The sequence below is a fragment of the Suillus clintonianus genome (assembly GCF_016758775.1).
Source record: "Suillus clintonianus strain FC179 chromosome Unknown DEU56scaffold_12, whole genome shotgun sequence".
In the NCBI taxonomy this organism is placed as follows: domain Eukaryota; kingdom Fungi; phylum Basidiomycota; class Agaricomycetes; order Boletales; family Suillaceae; genus Suillus; species Suillus clintonianus.
Genome location: NW_024539236.1, coordinates 178,331 through 200,444, shown reverse-complemented (window position 1 = coordinate 200,444; position 22,114 = coordinate 178,331). Strand labels below are relative to the sequence as shown.

General features: G+C 48.0%; 10 protein-coding genes across 10 annotated transcripts; 7 read left to right on the top strand and 3 right to left on the bottom strand.

Moving 5' to 3' along the window:
- Positions 1-30: 30 nt before the first annotated feature.
- DEU56DRAFT_926411 (uncharacterized protein) lies at positions 31-1,398 on the top strand (the record flags this gene model as incomplete). Its single annotated transcript, XM_041358589.1, has 6 exons — positions 31-441; positions 498-573; positions 684-769; positions 830-854; positions 910-1,132; positions 1,187-1,398. 6 exons carry the CDS (start codon positions 31-33, stop codon positions 1,212-1,214), a joined length of 849 nt encoding a protein of 282 aa, XP_041212174.1. The 3' UTR covers positions 1,215-1,398.
- A 312-nt stretch (positions 1,399-1,710) lies between these two features.
- DEU56DRAFT_82037 (histone-fold-containing protein) lies at positions 1,711-2,548 on the top strand. Its single transcript, XM_041354073.1, has 4 exons — positions 1,711-1,815; positions 1,875-1,947; positions 2,034-2,127; positions 2,177-2,548. Exons 1-4 carry the CDS (start codon positions 1,780-1,782, stop codon positions 2,538-2,540), a joined length of 567 nt encoding a protein of 188 aa, XP_041212173.1. The 5' UTR covers positions 1,711-1,779; the 3' UTR covers positions 2,541-2,548.
- A 19-nt stretch (positions 2,549-2,567) lies between these two features.
- DEU56DRAFT_82022 (uncharacterized protein) lies at positions 2,568-3,746 on the bottom strand. Its single transcript, XM_041354066.1, has 6 exons — positions 3,436-3,746; positions 3,236-3,370; positions 3,100-3,182; positions 2,944-3,047; positions 2,818-2,890; positions 2,568-2,768 (listed from the first exon to the last, which is right to left on the bottom strand). The coding sequence occupies exons 1-6, from the start codon at positions 3,703-3,705 to the stop codon at positions 2,672-2,674; spliced, it is 762 nt and encodes a 253-aa protein (XP_041212172.1). The 5' UTR covers positions 3,706-3,746; the 3' UTR covers positions 2,568-2,671.
- Positions 3,747-3,974: 228 nt separating this feature from the next.
- DEU56DRAFT_909143 (cytochrome b5-like heme/steroid binding domain-containing protein) lies at positions 3,975-4,695 on the bottom strand (the record flags this gene model as incomplete). The annotated part of the gene is made up of 5 exons (XM_041357075.1): positions 3,975-4,042; positions 4,098-4,111; positions 4,168-4,228; positions 4,282-4,350; positions 4,404-4,695. The coding sequence occupies 5 exons, from the start codon at positions 4,693-4,695 to the stop codon at positions 3,975-3,977; spliced, it is 504 nt and encodes a 167-aa protein (XP_041212171.1).
- A 3,886-nt stretch (positions 4,696-8,581) lies between these two features.
- On the top strand, positions 8,582-10,607 carry DEU56DRAFT_729962 (major facilitator superfamily domain-containing protein; the record flags this gene model as incomplete). Its single annotated transcript, XM_041348135.1, has 9 exons — positions 8,582-8,827; positions 8,878-8,908; positions 8,962-9,069; positions 9,116-9,229; positions 9,287-9,490; positions 9,542-9,692; positions 9,745-9,894; positions 9,953-10,171; positions 10,226-10,607. 9 exons carry the CDS (start codon positions 8,582-8,584, stop codon positions 10,605-10,607), a joined length of 1,605 nt encoding a protein of 534 aa, XP_041212170.1.
- Positions 10,608-10,936: 329 nt separating this feature from the next.
- DEU56DRAFT_81838 (DnaJ-domain-containing protein) lies at positions 10,937-12,877 on the top strand. The gene is made up of 7 exons (XM_041353964.1): positions 10,937-11,355; positions 11,411-11,799; positions 11,849-11,883; positions 11,931-12,038; positions 12,088-12,246; positions 12,294-12,438; positions 12,490-12,877. The coding sequence occupies exons 1-7, from the start codon at positions 10,974-10,976 to the stop codon at positions 12,715-12,717; spliced, it is 1,446 nt and encodes a 481-aa protein (XP_041212169.1). The 5' UTR covers positions 10,937-10,973; the 3' UTR covers positions 12,718-12,877.
- On the bottom strand, positions 12,466-14,683 carry DEU56DRAFT_81847 (uncharacterized protein). Its single transcript, XM_041353966.1, has 7 exons — positions 14,615-14,683; positions 14,337-14,548; positions 14,260-14,280; positions 14,121-14,201; positions 13,724-14,064; positions 13,056-13,667; positions 12,466-13,007 (listed from the first exon to the last, which is right to left on the bottom strand). Exons 2-7 carry the CDS (start codon positions 14,458-14,460, stop codon positions 12,876-12,878), a joined length of 1,311 nt encoding a protein of 436 aa, XP_041212168.1. The 5' UTR covers positions 14,461-14,548; positions 14,615-14,683; the 3' UTR covers positions 12,466-12,875.
- Positions 14,684-17,452: 2,769 nt separating this feature from the next.
- On the top strand, positions 17,453-18,733 carry DEU56DRAFT_782391 (uncharacterized protein). The gene is made up of 3 exons (XM_041352092.1): positions 17,453-17,894; positions 17,951-17,968; positions 18,019-18,733. The coding sequence occupies exons 1-3, from the start codon at positions 17,532-17,534 to the stop codon at positions 18,517-18,519; spliced, it is 882 nt and encodes a 293-aa protein (XP_041212167.1). The 5' UTR covers positions 17,453-17,531; the 3' UTR covers positions 18,520-18,733.
- A 61-nt stretch (positions 18,734-18,794) lies between these two features.
- Positions 18,795-19,690, top strand: DEU56DRAFT_782389 (histone-fold-containing protein). Its single transcript, XM_041352091.1, has 5 exons — positions 18,795-18,922; positions 18,977-19,037; positions 19,088-19,183; positions 19,234-19,274; positions 19,336-19,690. The coding sequence occupies exons 1-5, from the start codon at positions 18,885-18,887 to the stop codon at positions 19,409-19,411; spliced, it is 312 nt and encodes a 103-aa protein (XP_041212166.1). The 5' UTR covers positions 18,795-18,884; the 3' UTR covers positions 19,412-19,690.
- Positions 19,691-20,831: 1,141 nt separating this feature from the next.
- Positions 20,832-21,989, top strand: DEU56DRAFT_909137 (uncharacterized protein; the record flags this gene model as incomplete). The annotated part of the gene is made up of 1 exon (XM_041357074.1): positions 20,832-21,989. One exon carries the CDS (start codon positions 20,832-20,834, stop codon positions 21,987-21,989), a length of 1,158 nt encoding a protein of 385 aa, XP_041212165.1.
- Positions 21,990-22,114: the final 125 nt, after the last annotated feature.

The following is a 22,114-nucleotide window of genomic DNA, read 5'->3' as shown; positions in this document are numbered from 1 at the left end:
ACCTCCTGACATCTGCGTCGTGGAAGTACCATGGATCCCGACCGTAGCTTGCCTCCCGCCCCTGCTGGACAGTTCTCCTCTCAGTCCCAGGGACAATCCTCTCAACCCACAGTCCAGGAGCCCTCGCCGTTAGTGGGACCTGAACATATAGACAGAGAAGGTCGTCCGGAGAGTCAATCAGTGGTCACTGAGAAGCCCCTCCTTGGCAGTTCGGACCCACATTCCCCGTCAAATTCCCCAGCACATTCTCCAGCACATTCCCCAGCTCGTGATCGCAGTGATCCATATGCAGATTTCGAGCCTGTTCAACCTCCTCCACCTGCAAGAAACAGGGACGGAAACATGCTGCGTGGACCGTCGCGTCGTTCAGTTGGGGGCTATGCTCGTTCCAACGCATCTGGTATAGGCTGGATAGTGCCCGGGATTGAAGAGAAACCTCACGTTTGTATTGCTTAGCACCTTTGCACCATTATCTGATATTGAGCCTGACCTTACAGCGGCGTACAATCGGAGAGCGACTCGCCCCTACTATTGATAATGCAGAGAAGGAGAGGGCGCGATATGCCACAAAAGGTTAGTCGAATAGTTAAATATTACCTTATCAGCTCGGTGTTCGGGCATGGAAGATTTCCTTGTTTCCGGGACATTTCTGACTTTGTTTTTTTTTGAAGCACGGATTACAGGCCTTGCGTTGAACATTGCGATAGGCTTACAAGTTTTGCTTGGGGCACTCACTACGGGTATTTCGGCAGCAACGTCGGGTAAGCAGGTTAGTTCAAAGTCCATTCGCGTGAATTATGACAAACTGACCCTGAGGCCGTTGAACTAGACTTCGATTGGCATATCCATCCTTGGTGTGTATTACGGTCCTTCCTCAAAGAAGAGATCCTGAAGTTTAGTGCGCTTTAGGTGGTGCGGCGACATTAGTCGCTTCCTATCTCGCTCGTACACGGGGATCAAACGAACCAGAACTATCCATAACTCGCGTTAAGGACCTAGATCAATTCTTGAGGGACTGCTTAGCTTTTAAGATGGATCACGGACATGAATATGGGTCACCTGGTGATGATCTGAATGCTCGGCTAGATCATCTCAGAAGAAGGTTTGAAGAACTTCTTGGAAATGGTGACGGGTAAGTCATTGTTGCATTTGTGTTACTCGGGTTACGGTTGACGACCAGCTTTAGGCAGCGGAAACTTTCCCCACCGGTTTGAATGTAATTATTTCAGGCTCCTATGCACATTCCATGGTGGTCCCCGCACACTCGTTCTGCGCTACATTTTCTATTAATTATTAGTTCACATACGCAGTTCTCATATATACCACCTTCTCCAAACTTGAATGTGATACCACTGTAACCACTTGTTTGGTAATAAATATGCTGTTCGTTTTGCGTACACTTGCCAACGTTCGGACAACATAATGATTTGCGGCTTTTCCAGTGCCAGACCACTGCATTTGTGAGGCAAACGCTGCTATACATATATTCGATTTTAGGAGCGAGGAACTACATGTGGTGTTGGAGCAGCAACCGCTTTCCTAATACACGGGCTACTTCCTGCTTTCAAGTATGGGGGTTTAGTGCATCCCACCAGGTGCACAATGCCGCGGCTGCCAGTAGCACTAGTAAGTACTTGGTAAGTAGCATGGCGTCTTTGATTTGGTGACGCGTTGAATGCACGTGATGCTGACCTCTGCCCACGTGATCCCCTCTTGTCCATTACAGCACTGAGCGCCGAGCAGGGCCCAGCATCTCCATACTTTGTCAAAATATCCAAGATGAAGACTAAGAACAAACAGACGAAGTTCCCCGTTGTGAGCTCCTGCGACCAATTGCTCATCTAACGAGTCGTAGCTCATATGTCTGAGGACAGGCACGAATCAAGAAGATTATGCAGAAAGATGAGGAAGTTGGGAAGGTTGCACAAGCTACGCCAGTGGTCATTTGTACGTCTTCGCACACCAATATATCCCTTATCTCATGAACGTGTTTCGTTTCTGAAATCAATATCTTGCATCCTATGATGGGATAGCAAAAGCGCTGGAATTATTCCTGGCCATGATCGTTGAGGAGGCGACCAAAGTCACAGTTGAACGGGGGGCAAAGAAGGTTGAAGGTTATCACCTGTGCGTTCATTGCTGCCCTAACCGCATTCTTGTTGTGAGATATATACAGAAAGCATGCTATCGAAACAACAGAGATGTTGGATTTCCTGAAGGAAATCGTTGAATCTGTACCTGACCCTTCAGCGGGTGGTACCATTGACCTGCAAGCTGAGGCGGCAGAGAACGCAAAGCGAAAGAGGAGCAAGGCGAAGAAAAATGGAGCAGCATCCGGAGAAGGTCCAAAGAGGCGGCGGAAAAAGAAAGAGGATGCCGATACGGAGGGTGTACCAGAAGAGACGATGGGAGAAGCAAAGTCTGAGGAAGGAGAAACTCGAATGGAAGATGATGATGATGCATATGAAGAGTCGTCGTCTCGCCCCCGGCATCGACGAGACGATGATGGCGAGGATGACATGCCCTACGTACCACGGTGACAAAATGCAAACACGTCAGAAGTGTAAAGCGTGCACTGTAACTGCTTTGTGATATTTATCGTTTTCATCATATCCCATATCCCATCGTCCATCATATCTGACCAGTTGTACTGTACAGCATAATCTAGGACCTACACAAGTTCTACTTCGCCCCGAGCAATCAGTTGCTCCACCACCGAATACGGAGTTAAAGATATATGTCCTTTCCGCATATCTAATGCGGTCCCGCTGTAGTCTGATTAGAGAAATCAACATCGGTCGATATTCGGCAACATACTCTGGTAGCCGCACTGGTGGACAATCCTGTCGAGCAAGCACAAAGACTGCGCGGGCCTTGTCTGGTTCAGTAACTAAATGTGCTCGTAAGTACCACTCTTCTCGGTGAAATGTTTGACCTCCATACCCATGGAAGGTACAAAGGGAGGTTGATCATCGAGGGTCTGCTGGGTCTCTGGTAAACTCTGCAGAACCGAATGATAGAAATGTTGATCAGTCAAACGGGCAAACCTGAGGACATGATTAACATCCATGCTACTACCCGGGAGGGGCCACAACATACCGACGCGCGTGCTCGACTTCGCTTTCTGAGAGTCGCTGCTGGACTTCAGGGTTGGTCATGATATACCGAGCAAACTTCTCGATCTGTAATACATGATGTAGTATCTGAAACAGGGAGCAGGAAGGAGGGGAATGACCTTGAATAGACGGGTGCGGAGGTAAGACCTCACTATAAATTTGACTCGTTCTACCTCCGTTTGAACGAGCATAATGCGAAAGTGTTCCTCCTCAGAAGACGAGGGGTCTGTGCGAAGGAGCTGCACAGTCTCAGACTGCACCAGTCATTAAATCAGATTTGTCCGCTGGTCATTCTAAGGTCACAACATGGCTCACCAACCTGACTCCTGATGTGGTCAAGCAGTCCCGCCAATAACTCTCCTTCATTTGGGAGAACGTCAGGTGAATGCCGCTCATTCATCCAATGTCTTATAAGTTGCTGCAGTGGTGTTTCTTCCTCTTCCTCGAGCATGAAGGGAGGTGCATCTGGTATTTCTGCATCATTGTCATCTCGTGGGGCTTGTCTAAGTCGCTCCTGAAAGGCATTGTTGTTGGCAGCACGGCCGGGTCGGTCGAGGTTCGTGAAAAAGTCATCGTCGTCGATGTCCATGAATCAGGTGATTACTAGAGTTGCAAGAGTCACTAGCTGGCTCGCGTCGTTCGCGATCAATAAACATGCATATGCATCCGATCGCGTTTCGGTAATAACGTTATCAAAATCTATACATATGTAAGACAAACAACTTCGACAGTACATATGTGTACATGGACATGTGCAGAATCACGAAAGCAATGATATCAGTGCTGTAGAAGATTTTCGAAGGGCGAGCACATGGATTCAACGAGGAAAATGCAAGAATATTCAAGGTACAGATTCAATCACGCAGCATCGTTCTCAGCAAGCCTTCCGCAGATGATATATTTATTCGAGAAGTGCTCAATCCAGCCTGGATGCCTCAATGTGAGTGATTGCTACTGTTCAAGTGACTAATTTGACCTCACCTCTCATGTTCTCGCTAAGCAATTGATAATCCTATAAGCAGTGCAAGGATAAAAGCAGAAGGGTACTCACATTTCGTCTGGCCGAAGATCCTGGAGCTTATCGAGAGGCTTGTCAATCGGCGTTAGCATGTCTGGCGGCGCATGTATTAGGTGTCGCGTAAGGTGTGCCCAGTGGTTCACCCACCCAAATCGAACGACTGCTTGGCCATGCCACGAGATGCATCGCGACCCGCAAAATTACCGTACATACCATCTATATAGCGCGAGTCAGTCCTTGTGATGACTTGTTGAGGCAAGCAGATGCACCTGGCCCATAAAAGTTCCTCCCCGCTGTTACGTCGAACACCATGCCATTGATGGCGAGCAAAATTCTACCTCCGTTCTTACCGCTGAAGGGTTCTAGAGTCTTCGGGGTATATGTCTTGAACAGTACGGTGGGAGGGTGCTCCTTGGGCATCCATGAGTAACCATACTTAAATTCGTTGGGGATTTTTGTGGGTTTGGATGTGGAAGGGAAAACGATCTTCTGCACTGAGTAGAGAATGTAAATGAGGAGAGCCGTATTGACGGGGGTACCAAAGTCAAGAGTGTATCCCATAATGATGTTGCGTCGACGTACGTTGGTGGTGGTTCGATGCAATAATTTAATGCGGCGGCTTACTAGTGCACACTGCGGACAAACCCGCTCGGCGCCTAAAGTTACTGACCGTGACGTGGCTTTTCTGGATGATCCCACCAGAACGGCTGACACTGGACAGTACTGCACTGCATATGTTCTGAGTTCTGACTGCTGGCCATGCAGGTTGAAGAAACAACTGTCTTATTGAGGTTCCACAACCTTGGTGAGATAGTGGATCGCCTGAACGGCGAACATTTCTAGCAAGATGGTGCTGCCACCTTGACATGCATCAATACGTGCATGGACTGCGAAAGCCCCGTCGGATATGCATTCATCTCACAACAGTCCTGACTCCTCAAGTTGGTTCACCTGACTAGATCGATGAAGATGGGGGCCCGTGAGTGCTCTCTACATTTTTTCAACACAAATTATTGGTCGTGGTTTCATGCAGTATGGATATTTCGTATTTCGTCGGACCAACGCGACATTAACCTGACGTTGATCAACAACAATTTTTGGGCCAACCTACTGGGCAACGTGATAGGACATCATCGCATCCTGGTTGATTTTCCAATCACACTACCTCCTAGGTTTTTGGTATCAATTGATGAACCTCACATACCCGCGGGTTCTAGGGGATCTTGTAATTCTGTTAACTGCTTCAGGAGGCGGCACCGATCTTCTGCTTGAGATGCGTGTGGGTCGCTCTGGATTGTGAGGTGACTGGTAAAGAATGTTCTACCGAAGGGAGTAAACGGCTCAGTGATTGCATAATGCCCACATCAACCCCTAAAGTTCGATTCCGAACAGAATCATGCAGACAGTATGGCACACATCCCTCGTGAGTCTCGTCATTTCCGCTGGTAACACGAGTTCTATCACATCTAGCACTCGTGAAGGCTACGGCAATGACACTAGTAGTGGCTGCCTCCAATGCGCCCGAATGCGAACATTTATCAAACTCACCTAGTTGGCATTGACTGATGAATCTTATCAGCATCACGGTATGACCTTGTCATATCGCCCTTAGGGGAATCACTTGGAACACGACTGATACTTATGAAGACGCATGTGGACGAGTCCACCCTTCGGAACTTCGAAGAAACCATAAAATTATCCGTCCTGGAATGTGCACAAGTTTTACGCTATGCCACATGCCGTAATTTGCACGTTGATGTAATGAGCTCTAGGGGGGTATTGAATCAGGAAGCGCGGGCCGTGACTCAGACATGTCTTAAGCAGGGAAGAACTCGTTATAGCGTGCGCTCTTATTTACGCCTTATCTGATCAATCATCCATCCAGTATATCTGCTCGAACTGATTTTTACGTCGACGCTTGAAGGCTCCAACCCTCTGACCGGCGGAAGAGATTATATTCTACTCAGGAACAGCACGTTTTTATTCCAAATTTAAGGTCGCTCAGAAGTAGGATTTTGAGCGATTCGATCTTGAAATCAGCGGCTGTCGCGTCAATATCGGCGAAATACTACAGGCGCCCGGAGGCGTACTCGCTTTCCCTCAACATGCAAGGTGATAAACGACAACGCCACCGGAACACCAACCGTGATTCTATGCTTGCTTGCATTCATTCCCTCAAACGTACAAAATCCGACCGCGCGTTAAGAGTTCTCTTCGAAGTCTTACCGCAGGGCACGGAGCACTCCAGTATTGGGATACAGCGAGAGAAGGTATGTGGATTGGAACCGGCGGTTCTCTGGTTGATACCGATACCGGCTACAAGAAGGCTTGTGGAGATAATGTAATTTTAGACTTGTAACTTTACAGAGCTGTCGATAAGGGACTTGGTTACTTGGAGTTATAAACGTAATGCGAGGAGCCCACGCTTGGTCCCAGTCTTTCTTTAATGGAGTTGTGCATATTTCATTTCATTCAGCCGAACGTCTTCGCGGGTTGTGTTAGCCATACAACGCTGAATTATTCGGAAATCCGGGATGTCAGGACTCAGACAGACAACCGACTTTCGCGCAACAAGCTATGCTCAACAGATTTTTTTTCATCTCATCTAAATGAAGTGTGTACTGTGATGGCGCCCGTGTTAAGTAAATCAGCGTGAATATGTCACGGTCTTCATCTTGGGCATTAGTAGTTAGGAAACTTGTAAAGCCACACATTGGCGTGCACGCACTAGAGGATAACTTGTTCATTATTTCTAATTGGATCTGACACGATGCTGAAGGCCTGCAGACGATGGGAGCAACACTAGTGCGCTGAGCCGATCAAGTCAGAGATAAGTACCACTGGCCCAGAAAATTAGTTCCAATGTAATTACGAATGTGGTGGGATTGACGGTGTGAGTTCACAGATCAGCAGATTAACTGAAATGAATGATTTCATCTGATAAGGGGTAATAGGCGCCTAGAAGGCTACAATTCCATTAGTCAAGTCATTTTCGCAGGCGAGTGATAAGAACATCGGATAATGATTGACTGGATGCCAACGCCTGAAGTGCGGCGAGGAGCATAACGTGTTTCCACCAATTGCCATTTGGTGCTCATGGAGTGGACGAGTCGGTACGCACGGCACTTTCTTATAGATGATTAAACATGATCCAGTGCGAAGAAGGCGGCAGTCAGATGGTGTGACCTGAAACACGATCATGTTAAACAACGACAGGAGTCACTGTTGTAGTGGTGCGCAAAAGGAGGTGATCCAGAACGAAAAATCCGACTTTGAGAATTGCAATCATCCTGCTAGGCTATGTACGCTGACATGATCAACATGAAACAATCATACTGGATGATGACACTTGGATCTAAAACACTCACGCAGTATGCCAACGCGTTCGTGGGGCCAATAAATCGCAGTCTGTCGCGGTCGGTGGCAGTCGCACCGGTAGCGGCGAGTTGTGGATACGTCGTAATCAGGCCTCATGGTGGCATACATGCCCGCAGCAGAATATTCCCCTTGTTCTGTTCCCGGTTCAACGATGTGGTAGACGTCAGTAGTATACATATAGTTATAAAACACCTTGGGTCCCGAGAAGAAGGTCATCCTCATGGATGCAGCATTGTCGGCTGTACAAAAATAAAGGCATTATTTGAGACTTTTGTGATCATGGGTGCTCATAGGACGTACTCGGTAGTCAGGAACAAGGAGGCGCGATGTCACGCTACACGAAGTGTCACACTAGTGGTTCGAGGACGTCACATCGTCCCTCGTTCCGACGTTTTGCCATCACTGATCAGATTCATGGTGTCACAGAGCAAGTGGTTTACTTTTTGTGGTCGTTTTCATCGAAAGAGATTGAACCTGACCGGAATGTTTGTGCCTTGACAGATCCGCGTTGCGTTGACACAAATTTTACATGTTGTTGAGGTGACTCTCACTGTCCCTAGCCGTCTGTCCGGAGAGTCTGGATCGTAAAATTTGATGCGTTGCACAATGCAGCCGCCTTCCATCCATCACATGCATCACACTCAGTGCGGCAGTATCAGGTGATTCTCATATCAACTTCGTCCGACTCTCACTCATCGTGAGTGACACAATTACCTTTGTTAATTTTATCGTGTAGGTCGCGTGCAGCCGCGGTTCCTATAGGTCACCGAGCAAATGGAGAAGCATTTGCATTAAGTTGAATCTTACTTGAAGCGATAAGGCTTTCACATACCCTCGGGGAAATTCGACGGGAATGACACGTCTAGAATCTCTGCACACAATCGAGATCTTCCCTGGTGTGTACGGTCGAGAATGTGTCATGTGTCTAATTCAAGTTGGTCATGAGCATTCCTCTTATAATGCTAACCCATCCATTCATTTCGACAAAGATCGTTTCCAACCTCCTTCACCAGCTGGTGCGCTCCTGGGTTAACGAACTGCAGTATATTTTCTGCAGCTTTCGGGTGCGATGCTGCCACTCCCGCCTCTCTCCCCGGCTGAAACGCTGGTTGATCATGAACCCAAAAAACTTTCTCTTACTCGCAGACTTATTTTACTGGTTCTATTCTGTCTTGCTCAGTTTTTGGATGCCTTCAATAACTCAGCTCTCTTCTCTGCAATCCCTGCACTCGAAATATCCATGGGTATGACTGAAAGTCAATCCACTTGGATCATTAGTGCATTCCAGTTGACTTTTGCATCTTTTCTGCTTATTGTGCGTACCCATTCCGTCGATTCTGACCTGCACTTCAACCCATTGTTTAGAGTGGTCGCATTAGCGATGTATACAATCCAAGTTAGTACTATGCCGCACCCTGTTAGATTGAATGATATTAACACGGCTCACAGAATTTGCATTCATTGGGGGTGTATCTGGTCTTGGTGTCATCTCGCTGTGCGCCGGATTTGTTGATGACACCATTCCGCTCATCATTCTCAGAGCATTGAGTGGAATAGGTAAGCATTCCCGCCGATGTGACGGCTTTGGCTAACCGCTTCTCAGCTTCTTCAATGACAATCCCTTCTGCCCTAACACTCCTGGTCAACTTATTTCCTGATCCGCTTGAACAAGCTCGGGCGATAGGGTTATTTGGAGGTTGTGGCTGCGTCGCTAACGGTGAGGATCCCACCTAGCTGATTATACATGACAAGCTTCATGGTTCCCCCCACATAGTTCTCGGTCTCATGATTGGTGCAATGTTTGTCGAATGGGCGTCTTACCATTGGGTGTTCTGGTTCGTAGCCATTGTGGCTGTGCCAGTGGCTCTGGCATGTGTCTTCATCATACCGCCAGAAATTTCAAAGACCAAAGACAATCTTAGGCCAGCAGCAGCGAAATGGAAAAGTCTCGATTTACTCGGCGTAAGCATTCTAACTGGTATGGATATTTCAGCATACTCCACCTCGCATCGCTCACTAGCTCTGATAGTTGCCATAATTTTATTCATCTTCGCTGTGACATCCGGCTCCACTGATGGTTGGGCATCCGCAATAGTGCTGGTCCCGCTAATCATATCAATTTTAATGGTGGTTGGGTTTTTCTATTGGGAAACACTCATACCTGTGGACAAAGCTGCAATGTATGTTATCAGGGATGCACCGACCACCAATCATTGGCTAATTTTGTGCCAGACCACCCCGGACATGGTTTTACCACAATTTCTCCATTCTTTTTGCTGTCGCGCTCTTGCCATACCTTTGGTGGAGCACTGTGTTCTCAATTTTCACCACACTGTGGCAAAACGTCTTTGAGTGGTCGGCAATATCATCAGTTATACACATGTAAGATCTTCACTGTTACTCCATGTTGTCCGTCCTTGAAAGCGTTTTTGCTTACCAGGTTCCCGATCGGTGTCGTAGCCTTCGCTATGAGTTTCACCGGATCACTTTCTCGCGTCTTCAGTCCGAAATGGATTATTCTCACTGGTCTGTGCCTGTGCATGGTCGCGACCGCATTGCTGGCGCTTGGTGGGGGAAAGCCCCAGGATTTTTGGCCCTATATTTTCCCAGCTTTTTCTCTAGGAAGCGCAGGGGTCATGCTGACTTATACACATGCGAAGTAAGTTCAAATTATCGTGATTTTATGAACAAGGTTTAATTGCTTCAATTATAGCATTGCTATTTTTCAAGCTGCACCTTCATCCATGGCCGGCACAGTTGGTGCCATCTTTAACGGCGCACTTCAATTTGGATCGGCAATTGGGATCGCTGCTGCCAGCTCGATAGAAACATCCGTGGAGGCCATCCATGGTGGTTCACACGAGTATGGCGGACGAGCCGCAGCATTTTGGTTCCTCTTTGGAGTTATCTCTCTGCAATTCATTTCAGTATCAATATTTTACGACCGCAGTACGGACCACATACCCCAGCCAAAACACGGCAACCCCGTAAATCCTGCTCAACACAACACGCACTTTGACGAAAAGCTTAACGACGCGAACATGACCATAACGAAAGTAAACGAAAAGGCTGACCTAGGGGATTTGCCGGTGTAACTTCTATTTCTTTTGATGACTATTCCTTTTGACAATTGTCTCCGTTGACGATTCATTTCTCTTTACGACTAATTTCTTCCACGACTATATGACTTGCAAGGTAGATATGTTTTTCATTTCATTCTTTAGGCTATCATTAGAGGTAGAATAGACTTCATACAGTTTCCCCTAGACTGCTACCCATCTGGCCATGGGTAGATTAGATTGTATTGCACGTACGAGATTATACCGATTGACGTACATGGCATTTGACGCCGAACTTGGATGAAGGCGGTGACCGTAAATTTCCTTTTTTGGCTAGTCCTTGGTTACTACTTCCAGCCAAGAGAATCTTCGACCCTTTCGCCTCTGCTCTGAACGACGACAATGAGTTCTGCATATCCAATTCAGCCGTCACGACAGTATACCCCCCATATACGCTCTCAGTGCTCGAACTGTGACGTTCAGGTTGAGTTCCCAGTACCGTCCCCCACTCCGGCACAGGGAACATTGCTGCGCGTCCGATGCTTCAAGTGTCAATCAATCTACGCACATGCATTCTATCCTGCACAGCTACCGACTGGCTACTCCATTACGTCGGGCTCAACGCCTCCGCATAGCGCGACAGGCTCTGGAAGTACTCCACCACTTCCAAATGCCAGGAAAAGTCGTAAGATTGGCACGCAGGAGAAGCCTTTGGAAACAGGGTACTATGACCTTCTAGGTGTTCCTATAGATGCGAGCACAGATGATATCAAGAAATCATACCGTACGGTCTACTTCAATTGATGATGATAGGCTTTTTGCTTACCTGCTTTATCAAGGGCGGCTTGCAATAAAGCATCATCCTGACAAGAATCGCGATGACCCGAACGCAGAGGAAAGGTTTAAGGAGATTGCCATTGCGTATCAGACTCTCTCAGACCCAGAGCTCCGCAAGAAATATAACGAGTTTGGTTCTAAGGAGAGTCAGCCAGAAGGAGGTTTCGTCGACCCCGAGGAAATATTTGGGGCGATGTTTGGTGGAGAGAGGTTTGCGCCAATAATTGGCCAAATCAGTCTTGCAAAGGACATGAAGGCTGCCCTCCAAGAGGTAGAAGAAACCGAGGGTGAAGACGATAAGGACGTGAAACGTGATGCAAAGGGTAAGGAGATTCTCAGTGAAGAAGAGAAGGCTCGAAGGGAGGAGAAAGAGAAGAAAGTGTCGACAGAGGTACATCCTTTCTTCTTCGCTTTCCAAAATCTCACAACAGTGCTCTTAGAAAGCAGCAGCTCGTGCAGAGCGAGTCCAGAAACTGTGAGGTTTTATAATTCGTGACTCTGTGAGATTAACGCCTATTGCAGCGTGGAGAACCTTGATCGGAAACTCAGCATATTCACTGAGTCCGCGACAGGTCCCAATGACCTTGATGTTTCAAATAGCTGGCGCACTATCTGCCAGCTTGAAGCGGAGTGCGTATATCGTGCACGTACACGCTGTATTCGCTAAAAATCTTTCTAGGGATCTCAAGAAGGAATCTTACGGCGTCGAGCTTTTGCAGGCCGTAGGCTTCGTGTATGTCTCGAAAGCAAAGCACTACCTTGCTACGAATCAGACATTGTTTGGGGTCGGCGGTTGGTTCCACAATGTCCAAGGCAAATACCACGTATTCAGCGAAACGTGAGCATTGATAACTGTTAATACTCTCATAAATTGACGTTAGGTAGTGTGTCAACACTGCGATCGGCAATTGAATTGAAGAGCGTCTTTGATCAAATTGCAGCAGCGGAGAAAGCTGGAAACCTTAGTCCAGAGGAGAAGAAGAAATTAGAAGAGCAAGCCGCTGAGAAAGGCATTCAGGCCCTTTTCAAGGTTCTTTTTTCTTCTGTTCGAAGCTATTGACACGTCTGACGACACTGACAGGGGACGAAACTTGAAATTGAGTCTGTATTGCGCGAAACTTGTGACCGCGTCCTCGAAGACCCAACAGTATCACGCCCTAAAGCTCAGTTGCGGGCTGTTGCGATGCAAATTCTTGGAGAATCATACGTGGGCGTCAAAAAGGACGCAGACGGAAACGCAGACGAGAGCGAATACGTGAGGATCGACACAAAGAGCAGTCGAGAAAAAGACCGCCAACGAGGTTCTTGATCTGCTGCCTCTACCTTCATTTCGCTATACCAAACAATGCATCTTACCCATAACCTACTTGTTCCCGCATCTAATCACTCTTTTTACTTCGTGCATATCCATGTCAATCATACATTCCATGCGTCGTACTTCTCACTTTATAGCTAATCAAAATCATCCTAGAGCTCGCCAGTAGCGCCCGGTTGAGTGTTTTCGCCGATAGTGGGAGGCGGTTCACTCGTTTCGGTAGATACTTTGTTTACCTGGGCATTCTTGCCTTTCCCTGGTGGAGGCGGATGGTACACCTTTTCCTAGCACAACCACTCAGTATGAGTACTGAATCAAGAGAGACGACCAACCTTTTTCTTCTTAGGTTCCGCTTTTGCATTTGGATCTGGGTACGCCAATTTCTCTATTTGTTGCCACTCTGGAGACTCAGCAAAGGCTTTCCGAATCGGCGCCAACAAGCTATCAATCGCCTTGTTAACAGCTGTCTTGAGATCACCAGGGTGAATCTTCTTCGCTGAGAAATCATCCTCTAGCTCCTGGGAGTCCTTGTAATGACTTGGGGGACCACCGATTTTCCCCTCTCGTCTGATGGTAAACACAGTCCCCTCCGGTGCATCATCGTCTATAAATGGGTTTTGGTCGCCAATCGCACCCTGACCTTCTTCACTATCAACACCTGTCTCACCCTTCCGCCGCTCGATGCGAAGCTGACTGATCGGTATCAGTACAGCTTTGGTGAACGCGAGAAGTCCATTCTCTGTGATATTGCCCTCCTCGCAGAAAGCTTTCTTGATCTTGCGCTTAACAGCTTCGGGAGGGTCAAGGAAGTCTATCTTCGAATCTGGGTCCGAAGATGACATCTTACCCCCCATGAGACCTGGAACCATGGGGTTCATGAGGTGGGCGCGTTTGGCATAGCCTAATCGAGGAAGATAGAGTTCTGCGAACGTGAAAATTTTACGCTGCAGTCAGGGGACGTCATTCGGTGATCCATTATCTGATTCGCAGATGCACACACCTGATCGACCCCACCAAACTGGAAGTCAACACCGAGGTACTGCTCATCAAGAGCCTGCAAGCCAGGGTAAAGCAAGCCGCTGAGAAGAGGACTCTCGACTTGTTTTACGACCTCTGCGCCTGCCTTCTTCGCATCATGCTCTGTCACGGTTGCGCATAACCTATAGTTGTCGAGGTTGTATTCTCGAGTAAGCTGGTAATCTGAGCCTTGAACAAATATTAGTTTTGATGTGGGTATCCCTAATGAGGTGAAGACGGTGCGGAGGATAAATTCGTAGTATTTTGTCCGGTGGGCGACAAGCTCTAAAGGAGCCTTTAGGTTGTCGAGGAAAGCGTGTACATCTATGGAATTTTGTTCAGTAAATAATGCTCGCATCAAGAGGGTGTTGTTTACGTGCCAGCAAGTAAGATCTTGACCTCCACGCCAGCTCTCAAGAAATCAGCGATTTTGGTTAATGCGACGAAGTAGCCGATGTGTGCTAGAGAGCCCATCTTAGTTATCGGCTTGGTTTAGCCTGTAAATCATGTTATACGTACGTCTTCCAGTTGGTGCGGTACCTGGCCAACGCATGGAGCGTCAGTTCGAATATTCGATCAAAGGTGAGTGGACATACCCCAGTAAGCCTTTGGTGGTCGACCTTCTGCGAGAATGGCCTTGATCGAGTCACCGCCTAGAACTTCTTGGAGCCTCCGCGTGATCAACTCGTACTTCGCCTCTACGTCCAACGTCGACACCATGCCTGTGATGGTGAAGGTATGAATTAAGTGTTAGTACAGCCCGAGGCCAATGACTCGACACTTGGTCAATTTCACTGCCGCTTTTTGCCTAATGGGGCAGCGATACGATTTAGAAGCTGCTAGATAAGATCGAAAACGTTGATCAATACCTCACCAAGCACTTGATCTCCCATTCATGCGAAGAAAAATAGCAGGAAGCACGGGTCATCGGGGTTCAACCTTGTTCATATTAATTACAATATTAGTTGCCCAGAAGCTGTTTCTCTTTCAGATATACAAATCTACTTCGGAACACCAACTCGATACTACGATGAAAGTCAAAATGAATATGTTCCCTGTAGAGTGCCCAGCGAAAGTGGTCCAGTTGAATCATTTTCCGTGTTAAACATCACCATCAGTTGATACGTCGTGTGCGCGCTCCTGGAAAGCAATCGTGCTCATGCCAGTTGCTGCGTCAGAGTCGGCCACATGCGTAGCGTTATAGTCTCGAACACTGAGGATGAGGCGCGGTCCCAGCACAGACATCTGAAGGGACACGGCAATTTGAAAGATGCCATAATAGACCTGAACTCCCACAGAGGAAATGTCCTACAGAGATGATGAGTGGTCAGGCGCAGATGGCTCACAGATCGGCGTACCGACAGCTTTGGAGACAGCACGCCGAAATTGAAGCAAGACACAGCGGCATAGCTAGCAGTCAAGCACTTGAGCGGAAAAATTAACCACATTCAAACTGCGAACTCACGCTGCAAAGTAAAATGCGTGAGTTCGCATCAACACCACGAAACAGTCCCCCATGGCCCATCCTGTTGATGATCTTCGCAGTTCGAGGAAGTGTTTTACAACGATCCAAACTGCAAAACACAGTGCAAGAATCTCCCAAACGATGCCAAGTATCCAAATTTCGTCCAAGAGAAGGTGGTCAGATCCATTCTGAATGCACTGATAAGTGCCGGAAAGGACGAGTTCCTCTGGTATTCACTCCATGAGCATGATGTGCATATGTTTCTATCCATAATAAAGACTTACCCCCTGAAGTACGGTGGCTTGCTATTGCGGAAATCGTCCCGCCCGCGATTGTGAGAGCCAGGAAGAGTACAACGAGAAAGATGAGCATCTGTCTGGATCGCTGATACATGGCATATAACCGAGTGATCATGATGACTTTAATGATTTGTCGGTCAAGTTAATATCATCGAGATACTTCAGTTGAGTAGCTCACCACCTAGCAAGGCATTTATCACAAAAGAAGCCCAAAACAATGCGAAGACCATAACATTGCCTGGACAACCCATCAGTGATGACCCTCAGAGGACTAAACACTTCAAACAGACTCACAGCTGATCCAGTCATTATTTGGAACAAACAAGGGTTTGAAAATTTCACTCACCCCTACATAGAAGCACTTATTGGACAATAATGGCAGCAATCATTATAGAATACCCACTGCATCTGGCACCGAGAGTGACGGAATACCTGCTGCATACCGCCGGTCAGAAGAAATAAACGCAGTGTACATGAGGAAACATACACAACATGATAGTGCTGATCGTGAGAAATGGTTCGTTAGCGCAGTGCCAACTCGTTGGTTGTGATCGTACCCAGCGTATAGTATTCCGACGTAGCGCACCTATGATATTTCAAGTTGAAGTCAGCACGACTTGCTGGCTTATTAATGGCATAAGCTACGTACGCTGACATATAGGACAGACATGAGGGAACGGCGTCTCCTCTGCACCAAACTGTTATCCTATTATTATTCTGATATGGGACTCTGCTCACCCAGATCACTTCATACTATAAACCATCATTAGCGAGATGGCTGCTCCGGTAATAACATCAACCTACCTCTTTTCCGAATGTCAGGACTAGAGGATGTCATAGGGACTTCAATGACTCTCTCGATCAGTACTGCGTTGCTCACCCCAATCATATACCACTGCAGTAAAGGATGCAACTGCAAAACCACAGGCAAAGAGTGAGACATCATCACATCATCCGGCTTGGTCTCTACGAACCTGCAAAATAGTTGAAAACAAGATTGAAACGGATTAGTGGCCACCAGCTAGGACCGTTTGAGATTATGGTCATATTCAAGAGACGAGTGTTGGTAGGTGGCAAGTTTGGTGGATGTACAACGATGGTGCTCGTGCGAGATATACCACCATAAAGCACTTCTATCACCGAAATAGATATTATGCAGATGAACACAAGTTCCTGGATCCTGGTCACCGGCTTTGATCGATTGTACTGAGTATACCCATATGAAGTCAAGTCGATTTCTGGCGGCGGATCTGTGAGGCAGTGTTATGAAAGCTGTTCGTAATGTCGAGAACATCGTTCTTCAGGAGAATTTGGTCCAATCATAGGAAACAGATAACACACCTCTCTCGCTGCCCCGGCCCTCTGCAACGTGTTAAAAAAACACCCACAAACGCCCCACTTGCGGTATCCGATTCCTCGTGCACACTGCCTCGGCTATTGTCATGAATTATGCGACCTGATGCGAACAAGCAAAATGCACCAATGTCATCCATTTTGGGGCCGTTGCATCAACTAAGTACACAGCTAATTGACGCAACACCAATGTTCTTTAGGTAATGACAACTTGCCAAGCTGGAGAACAGTTACAGCGCAGTACTGAAGCAAGCGAGGGCGATTTGATAGGGTAGCGAGATTCCAGATTCCATCGCCTAGAACAGTACGAGGACACCGGGTGTACTCTCGTTTTGTGACATCCGTCTGATTCCGCAAAAACTAGGTCACTCATGTGGTGAGGACCGAGGTGCTTATGCTCTCGGCTCGTCGCTGAATGCGCTTGAACTAGTTGACGAAGAGAAGGGAACATGCCTCGAGAACTTGGAGGATCGTCATATTGGGCTTTTACAGATCATGGTAAAACGTGGTTAGAGTGGGGAGGAAGGTAAAAGTTAACGGGCACGTGATCATGACGCGTTCAAATCGCGAACGTTAACTCACGCTTAACTTCAACCTTTCTTTTACTCCCGGTAGAGTTTCTTCCCCGCCATACATCCTACACACATATATTACTGCGCTATAATTTTCCAACTATGCTTACAGTCATTCCTGCATTTCAACCCAAACGCGCGGGACGCCTCTTCGTACACACCCTCTCAGCATCCTTTGAGCCTTTCGCGCAGCGCTGCTTCAAAGGGGCCATCGCCATTTTCAGAGTGCCACTGAATGCAACGTTATTCGTTGTGATCGTCTTTATCCAGCTCGCCCTCAACGCTTTCGGGTACTTCTTCAAGAATAATAACGGTCCAAAGGCCAAGGACAGGAAGAATGCTAAACGGTCCAAAAGGCTCTCGCGTACTCAGATCGACATGGAGAGGTTGGAAGCAGATGCATCACTCGATGAGCAACACAGAGAAGGCTCTCTCGATGAGGGAAGTTCTCAGAACATCTCCTCAGTGAGTACAATAAACCTATTGTTTTAGTAGCCCAAATTTGACAGCATCCATTACAGTCCCTGGAGTTGCAAATGGTGATATTTCTTCCATACCCCGAGCGATCGGATTAGCTGACGAAACGCAGCCGGCTATGTCATTAGCGTCCACATGTATAGCCCCTCTGTCCCGTGAAGACTCGAAAATGCACCTCGATTCTACGACAAGCGCCCGCACGCGTCGTGTCCATCGGCTCGTCTCCCACCTCAAGCAGCACACCGACAACGACGGACCAGGTCACTGTCACGACAAGAAGATCCGAAAAACCAACTCGGAGTATCGCAAGAGCCAAACAGACGGAGAAGCCCTATTACAAGACTCGAGCAGGAGCGGGATACTGCGTACTTCAAACCAGCCGCTGGTCCGGCAGGTGACTCACGCTTTGTCGTCGGTTTTCCGCACCCCACTCCGTCTTCCGAAGAATACCGCGACTGTAGCTTGTCACACCCCTGACTCTGTCGAAGGGCCTATTGGCGATGTGATGACATTCACGTATCCGCCGTATCCGGTCAGCAAGGTGGCCGACTCGAGCGAAAGGAAGTGGCCGTGGCAGATTCGGGAGACGCGAGGACCGTGCATAGAAGCCTAGCCTATCAATTCATTGAGATCTCTGTAAATTATCGTAGAGGCCTGGTTTCAATCCATCCCTAAAGCACACTTCGAGTTTTTGTCCTCAAGGTGGTCCGTGCTCGAGCCTATGTAGTGAATGTTGGATATTGCAGGGGCGTGCACTTCGAGTTTTCAAGGTGGCCCGTGCTCAGGCCACAGGTCTAAGAGTAAAGACACCCGCTTGTGGTCCCGACGCGATAATGAGGTCACGTGGTCTGTGTCTACATATAAACACGCCAATCAACAAAGAAGTCGCGTTATTCGCCCTCTAACCTCTACCACCACCAACTGCTATCGATATCCTCTATTCATCTTACACACCACACACACATACCATAAACTACAATGTCTGGACGCGGCAAAGGTGGAAAGGGTCTTGGAAAGTAAGTGCAAAAGATATTTCTTAGTGAGTGTTATATCTGACCTGGCTTGTGTAGGGGCGGTGCCAAGCGTCACCGCAAGATTTTGCGTGACAACATCCAGGGTATTACGAAGCCTGTATGCCCTGACCCCAATGTGCAATCAACACTTTGTCTGATGTTCTGCAGGCTATTCGTCGTCTTGCTCGCCGTGGAGGCGTGAAGCGTATCTCCGGTCTCATCTATGAGGAGACCCGTGGTGTCTTGAAGATTTTCCTTGAGAACGTGAGTCACCTTGGTTGCTGGCTGTGGGGATATCAGCTGACTCCGCACAGGTTATTCGTGACTCGGTCACATACACTGAGCACGCTAAGAGGTAAGGCTCTGACTGCCGTGGCCATTATTGGTTCTCACGCTGACGATTGTGGATGTTCTAGGAAAACTGTGACGGCGCTCGATGTCGTGTATGCTCTCAAGCGCTCTGGCCGCACGCTCTACGGCTTTGGGGCATAAGCCTTTCATATTTTATTCTTACTTGCGGAGTTTCGATTTTGTGAATGATAGTTATGAGCTGGTGACGACGCGGGATAGCGCTCGTTTCTGATGCAGGATGTGTGATATGTTGCTCAATGCTACTAGGTCTACTATATGATGTATATTATTCTTGCCATACAAGTACTTATGTGCCATGTACCTGACAGTGTGACGCGAAGCTGACGGAGTGTGATGTCGACTGTGAGTTGCCTACATAGCTTATTTTTTGGTCTGGGGCCTGCCAGGGCTGGGTTGGAGATGCTCATCCAAATTTAAATTGACCACAGCCAGTGACTTTGGACCTCGGCGAAAGCCGCAGCTGAGTGTTTGAGACACGCACGGCGAAATCCGAGTCATCAACGCAATGCGCATCAACTCTTACAGAAAGGTAGAACGATCCATCAATAACCAGGATGACTTCAGTCGCCCCCTCGAGGAGCTCGTGTAGGTAAGTACTTTGGTGCACGGCATTGGCAGCTCTGTTCCTCGCAAGTATCACCTGGTGGTTCGTACGTGGACACCCTCCAGAGTCCGCCATACCACTCACTTGTACCATGTGAGCGGAGCTCCGAGTCAAGTACCATCTGAGATACGTTAATACAATCTTTTAGTGTGTTCAGAAGTCCACGATATCCTGCATACATTAGGTGGGTCTCCAAATATCCTTCTTGCTCCCTCATATGCAGATACATCTTATTCTGATCGCTTGAGATACCCACCCCCGCTAATTCGGGTTCTGCTTTTGAGTTGATTTCTGTCGATATCGACGACCACGGTCACGGTGATTACTCGTCAGTCTTAATTCTCATTCGTCTTGGTGGAATGTTGACCTACGCGGTCGACCCCGCATCATCAGTGAATTGATGAGTCCGTGATATGGTAGATGTATGGCACAATGGGTGGCCCATCGTGCCCTATATCTATTGGCTCACAGCTGCAGTCCTCCATCATCTCCCCGAATATATTCTCATGTCATATAGCAAGCAGCCTTCGCAGGTGGGCACCAAGCCATCACCACCAGCAACGGTATCGACTACTGGCTATCCGCTAAGACGTGACGCGTTGCGACGATTGGTCCTTTCCGAGTTCACTAGAGTCCACTAAAATGACAAACAGTCCGTCATCCCTGTGACAGAGTAGTCGCCTCGCCTCAGGCTGCTCTAGTTGGCTACAGGTGCTAGAGTACGCAACTGGGCCAGAGCACAACAGGCAAGGGCAAGGCAGGGCAAAGCACATTGTACGACCTCGAAGGAACAACGAATCCGCAGTAGACCTCCGTATCAAAGCGTGTGGTCCCAAACACAATGCGATTCCACTACTGTCTTTGACGCCACAATTCATGGGGGGAGTATTAAAGGCAAGGCTCCTTCAAACCAGCTTCACATCTTACCCACTCATCATGGCATCTCAACCTATCACCCGATCTCCATTTGGCTTCTTTCCAGCTGAGCTTGTCCTCCTCATCATCAGAGAGGCTGCACAGCCAACTTTTTCCCAAGCTGAAAAATATGCTGATCATAATCCCTATTCGACCACTCTTTCGCTATGTCTCGTCTCCAAAAATTTCAGGGAGATCGTGCTTCCTTATTTACTGCACACCGTATCGCTCCCAAAATCTCAGAACGTGAGAAAGTTCGTGGAAGCTCTGCATATGCAGGAAGCATATGCTCAGGAAAGCAGCCCCTTCCAATTCGAGTACGCATCTTTCGTACAGAAAATTTGGATTGGAGAGGACGGGGATCTTGCAGAACCTAACTTGCTCAGAACCCTGGGCTATGAACTGGCGTCTGAGCGCGAGCGTGCCATGGGCCTGCTGGCTCCGGTGCTACTCACTGCGCCCTCCATTGCCCTTGCCTGGACAAGTCTGGGCCTTCTTTCAGACTGCCTGGAAATTGCATGGGAGTCCCGTACAGACACAGACGTCAACAACGAACACTCCCCGCCTCCCTGGAAAACCCAAACTCTGACGCTATCTGGTAAGGCAGATAGCGTCAGACCATGGGAGTTCCTGATGGGTACTTCCCATGGATCTGCTTTCGTTGCTTCGATCCTTCACCTCGCCTCCAACAACACGTCCAACAACACCCCATGGGGACCCCTCACGGACACCCCCCAGACATGGGCTGAGCTTGCTGATATGGGTTTCTTGTGCCACGAGGGAATTGACCCTTGTTGGCTTGCCCATTTTCTGAGCTATGATCAAATGTACAACCTGCCTCAGTGGATGGAGCGCACTCCATGGGCTTCTTTTCAGAAGCTTCAAACAGTGTCATTGGCCTATGCGCATGTCAGACGCCCTTTCAATTCACCCGCATTGATCACAACGGGATTGCCCTTGCATGTGGAGGTGCTGATGTTGTCTGCATCCTTGCTGCGCCACCCTGTTCCGTGGGTGGCGAGTGGGTTTATCAAGAGGGGTCCCGGAGAGGAGTGTATTGTGTCGGATGATGTTCGTTTCAAGGTGTCCCGTTCTTGTTTACACTTTAGGTATGCTCGTGAAGATTGGCAGAAGGTTTGGGCATGCGGATTTGGGCGTTATGATTCTAAAGGCGACTAGGGGTGTTATGATATGGCTGATATTGTATATATATATGGTTCTAAAGCCGACATGATATTGTATATATGATACCCTACGTGCTGGCATGTACGCTTCTTGGTTCCCAATGGATATTATTGATGTAC

Bases quoted from the DNA above. Each gene is read 5' to 3' on its own strand.
- DEU56DRAFT_82037 (XM_041354073.1), top strand. From the start codon at position 1,780: ATGAAGACTAAGAACAAACAGACGAAGTTCCCCGTT. The intron at 1,948-2,033 runs GTACGTCTTCGC...ATGATGGGATAG, and splicing joins AGCTACGCCAGTGGTCATTT to CAAAAGCGCTGGAATTATTC. The intron at 2,128-2,176 runs GTGCGTTCATTG...AGATATATACAG, and splicing joins AAGGTTGAAGGTTATCACCT to AAAGCATGCTATCGAAACAA.
- DEU56DRAFT_82022 (XM_041354066.1), bottom strand. From the start codon at position 3,705: ATGGACATCGACGACGATGACTTTTTCACGAACCTCGACCGACCCGGC. The intron at 2,891-2,943 runs GTATGGAGGTCA...GAGCACATTTAG, and splicing joins TCCCTTTGTACCTTCCATGG to TTACTGAACCAGACAAGGCC. The intron at 2,769-2,817 runs GTATGTTGCCGA...ATCAGACTACAG, and splicing joins CCACCAGTGCGGCTACCAGA to CGGGACCGCATTAGATATGC.
- DEU56DRAFT_81838 (XM_041353964.1), top strand. From the start codon at position 10,974: ATGAGTTCTGCATATCCAATTCAGCCGTCACGACAGTATACCCCCCAT. The intron at 11,356-11,410 runs GTACGGTCTACT...TGCTTTATCAAG, and splicing joins TGATATCAAGAAATCATACC to GGCGGCTTGCAATAAAGCAT. The intron at 12,039-12,087 runs GTGCGTATATCG...AAATCTTTCTAG, and splicing joins ATCTGCCAGCTTGAAGCGGA to GGATCTCAAGAAGGAATCTT.
- DEU56DRAFT_81847 (XM_041353966.1), bottom strand. From the start codon at position 14,460: ATGGTGTCGACGTTGGACGTAGAGGCGAAGTACGAGTTGATCACGCGG. The intron at 14,281-14,336 runs GTATGTCCACTC...TGCGTTGGCCAG, and splicing joins ACCACCAAAGGCTTACTGGG to GTACCGCACCAACTGGAAGA. The intron at 14,202-14,259 runs GTACGTATAACA...TGGGCTCTCTAG, and splicing joins TACCGCACCAACTGGAAGAC to CACACATCGGCTACTTCGTC.
- DEU56DRAFT_782391 (XM_041352092.1), top strand. From the start codon at position 17,532: ATGCTTACAGTCATTCCTGCATTTCAACCCAAACGCGCGGGACGCCTC.
- DEU56DRAFT_782389 (XM_041352091.1), top strand. From the start codon at position 18,885: ATGTCTGGACGCGGCAAAGGTGGAAAGGGTCTTGGAAA. The intron at 18,923-18,976 runs GTAAGTGCAAAA...TGGCTTGTGTAG, and splicing joins GGTGGAAAGGGTCTTGGAAA to GGGCGGTGCCAAGCGTCACC. The intron at 19,038-19,087 runs GTATGCCCTGAC...GATGTTCTGCAG, and splicing joins TCCAGGGTATTACGAAGCCT to GCTATTCGTCGTCTTGCTCG.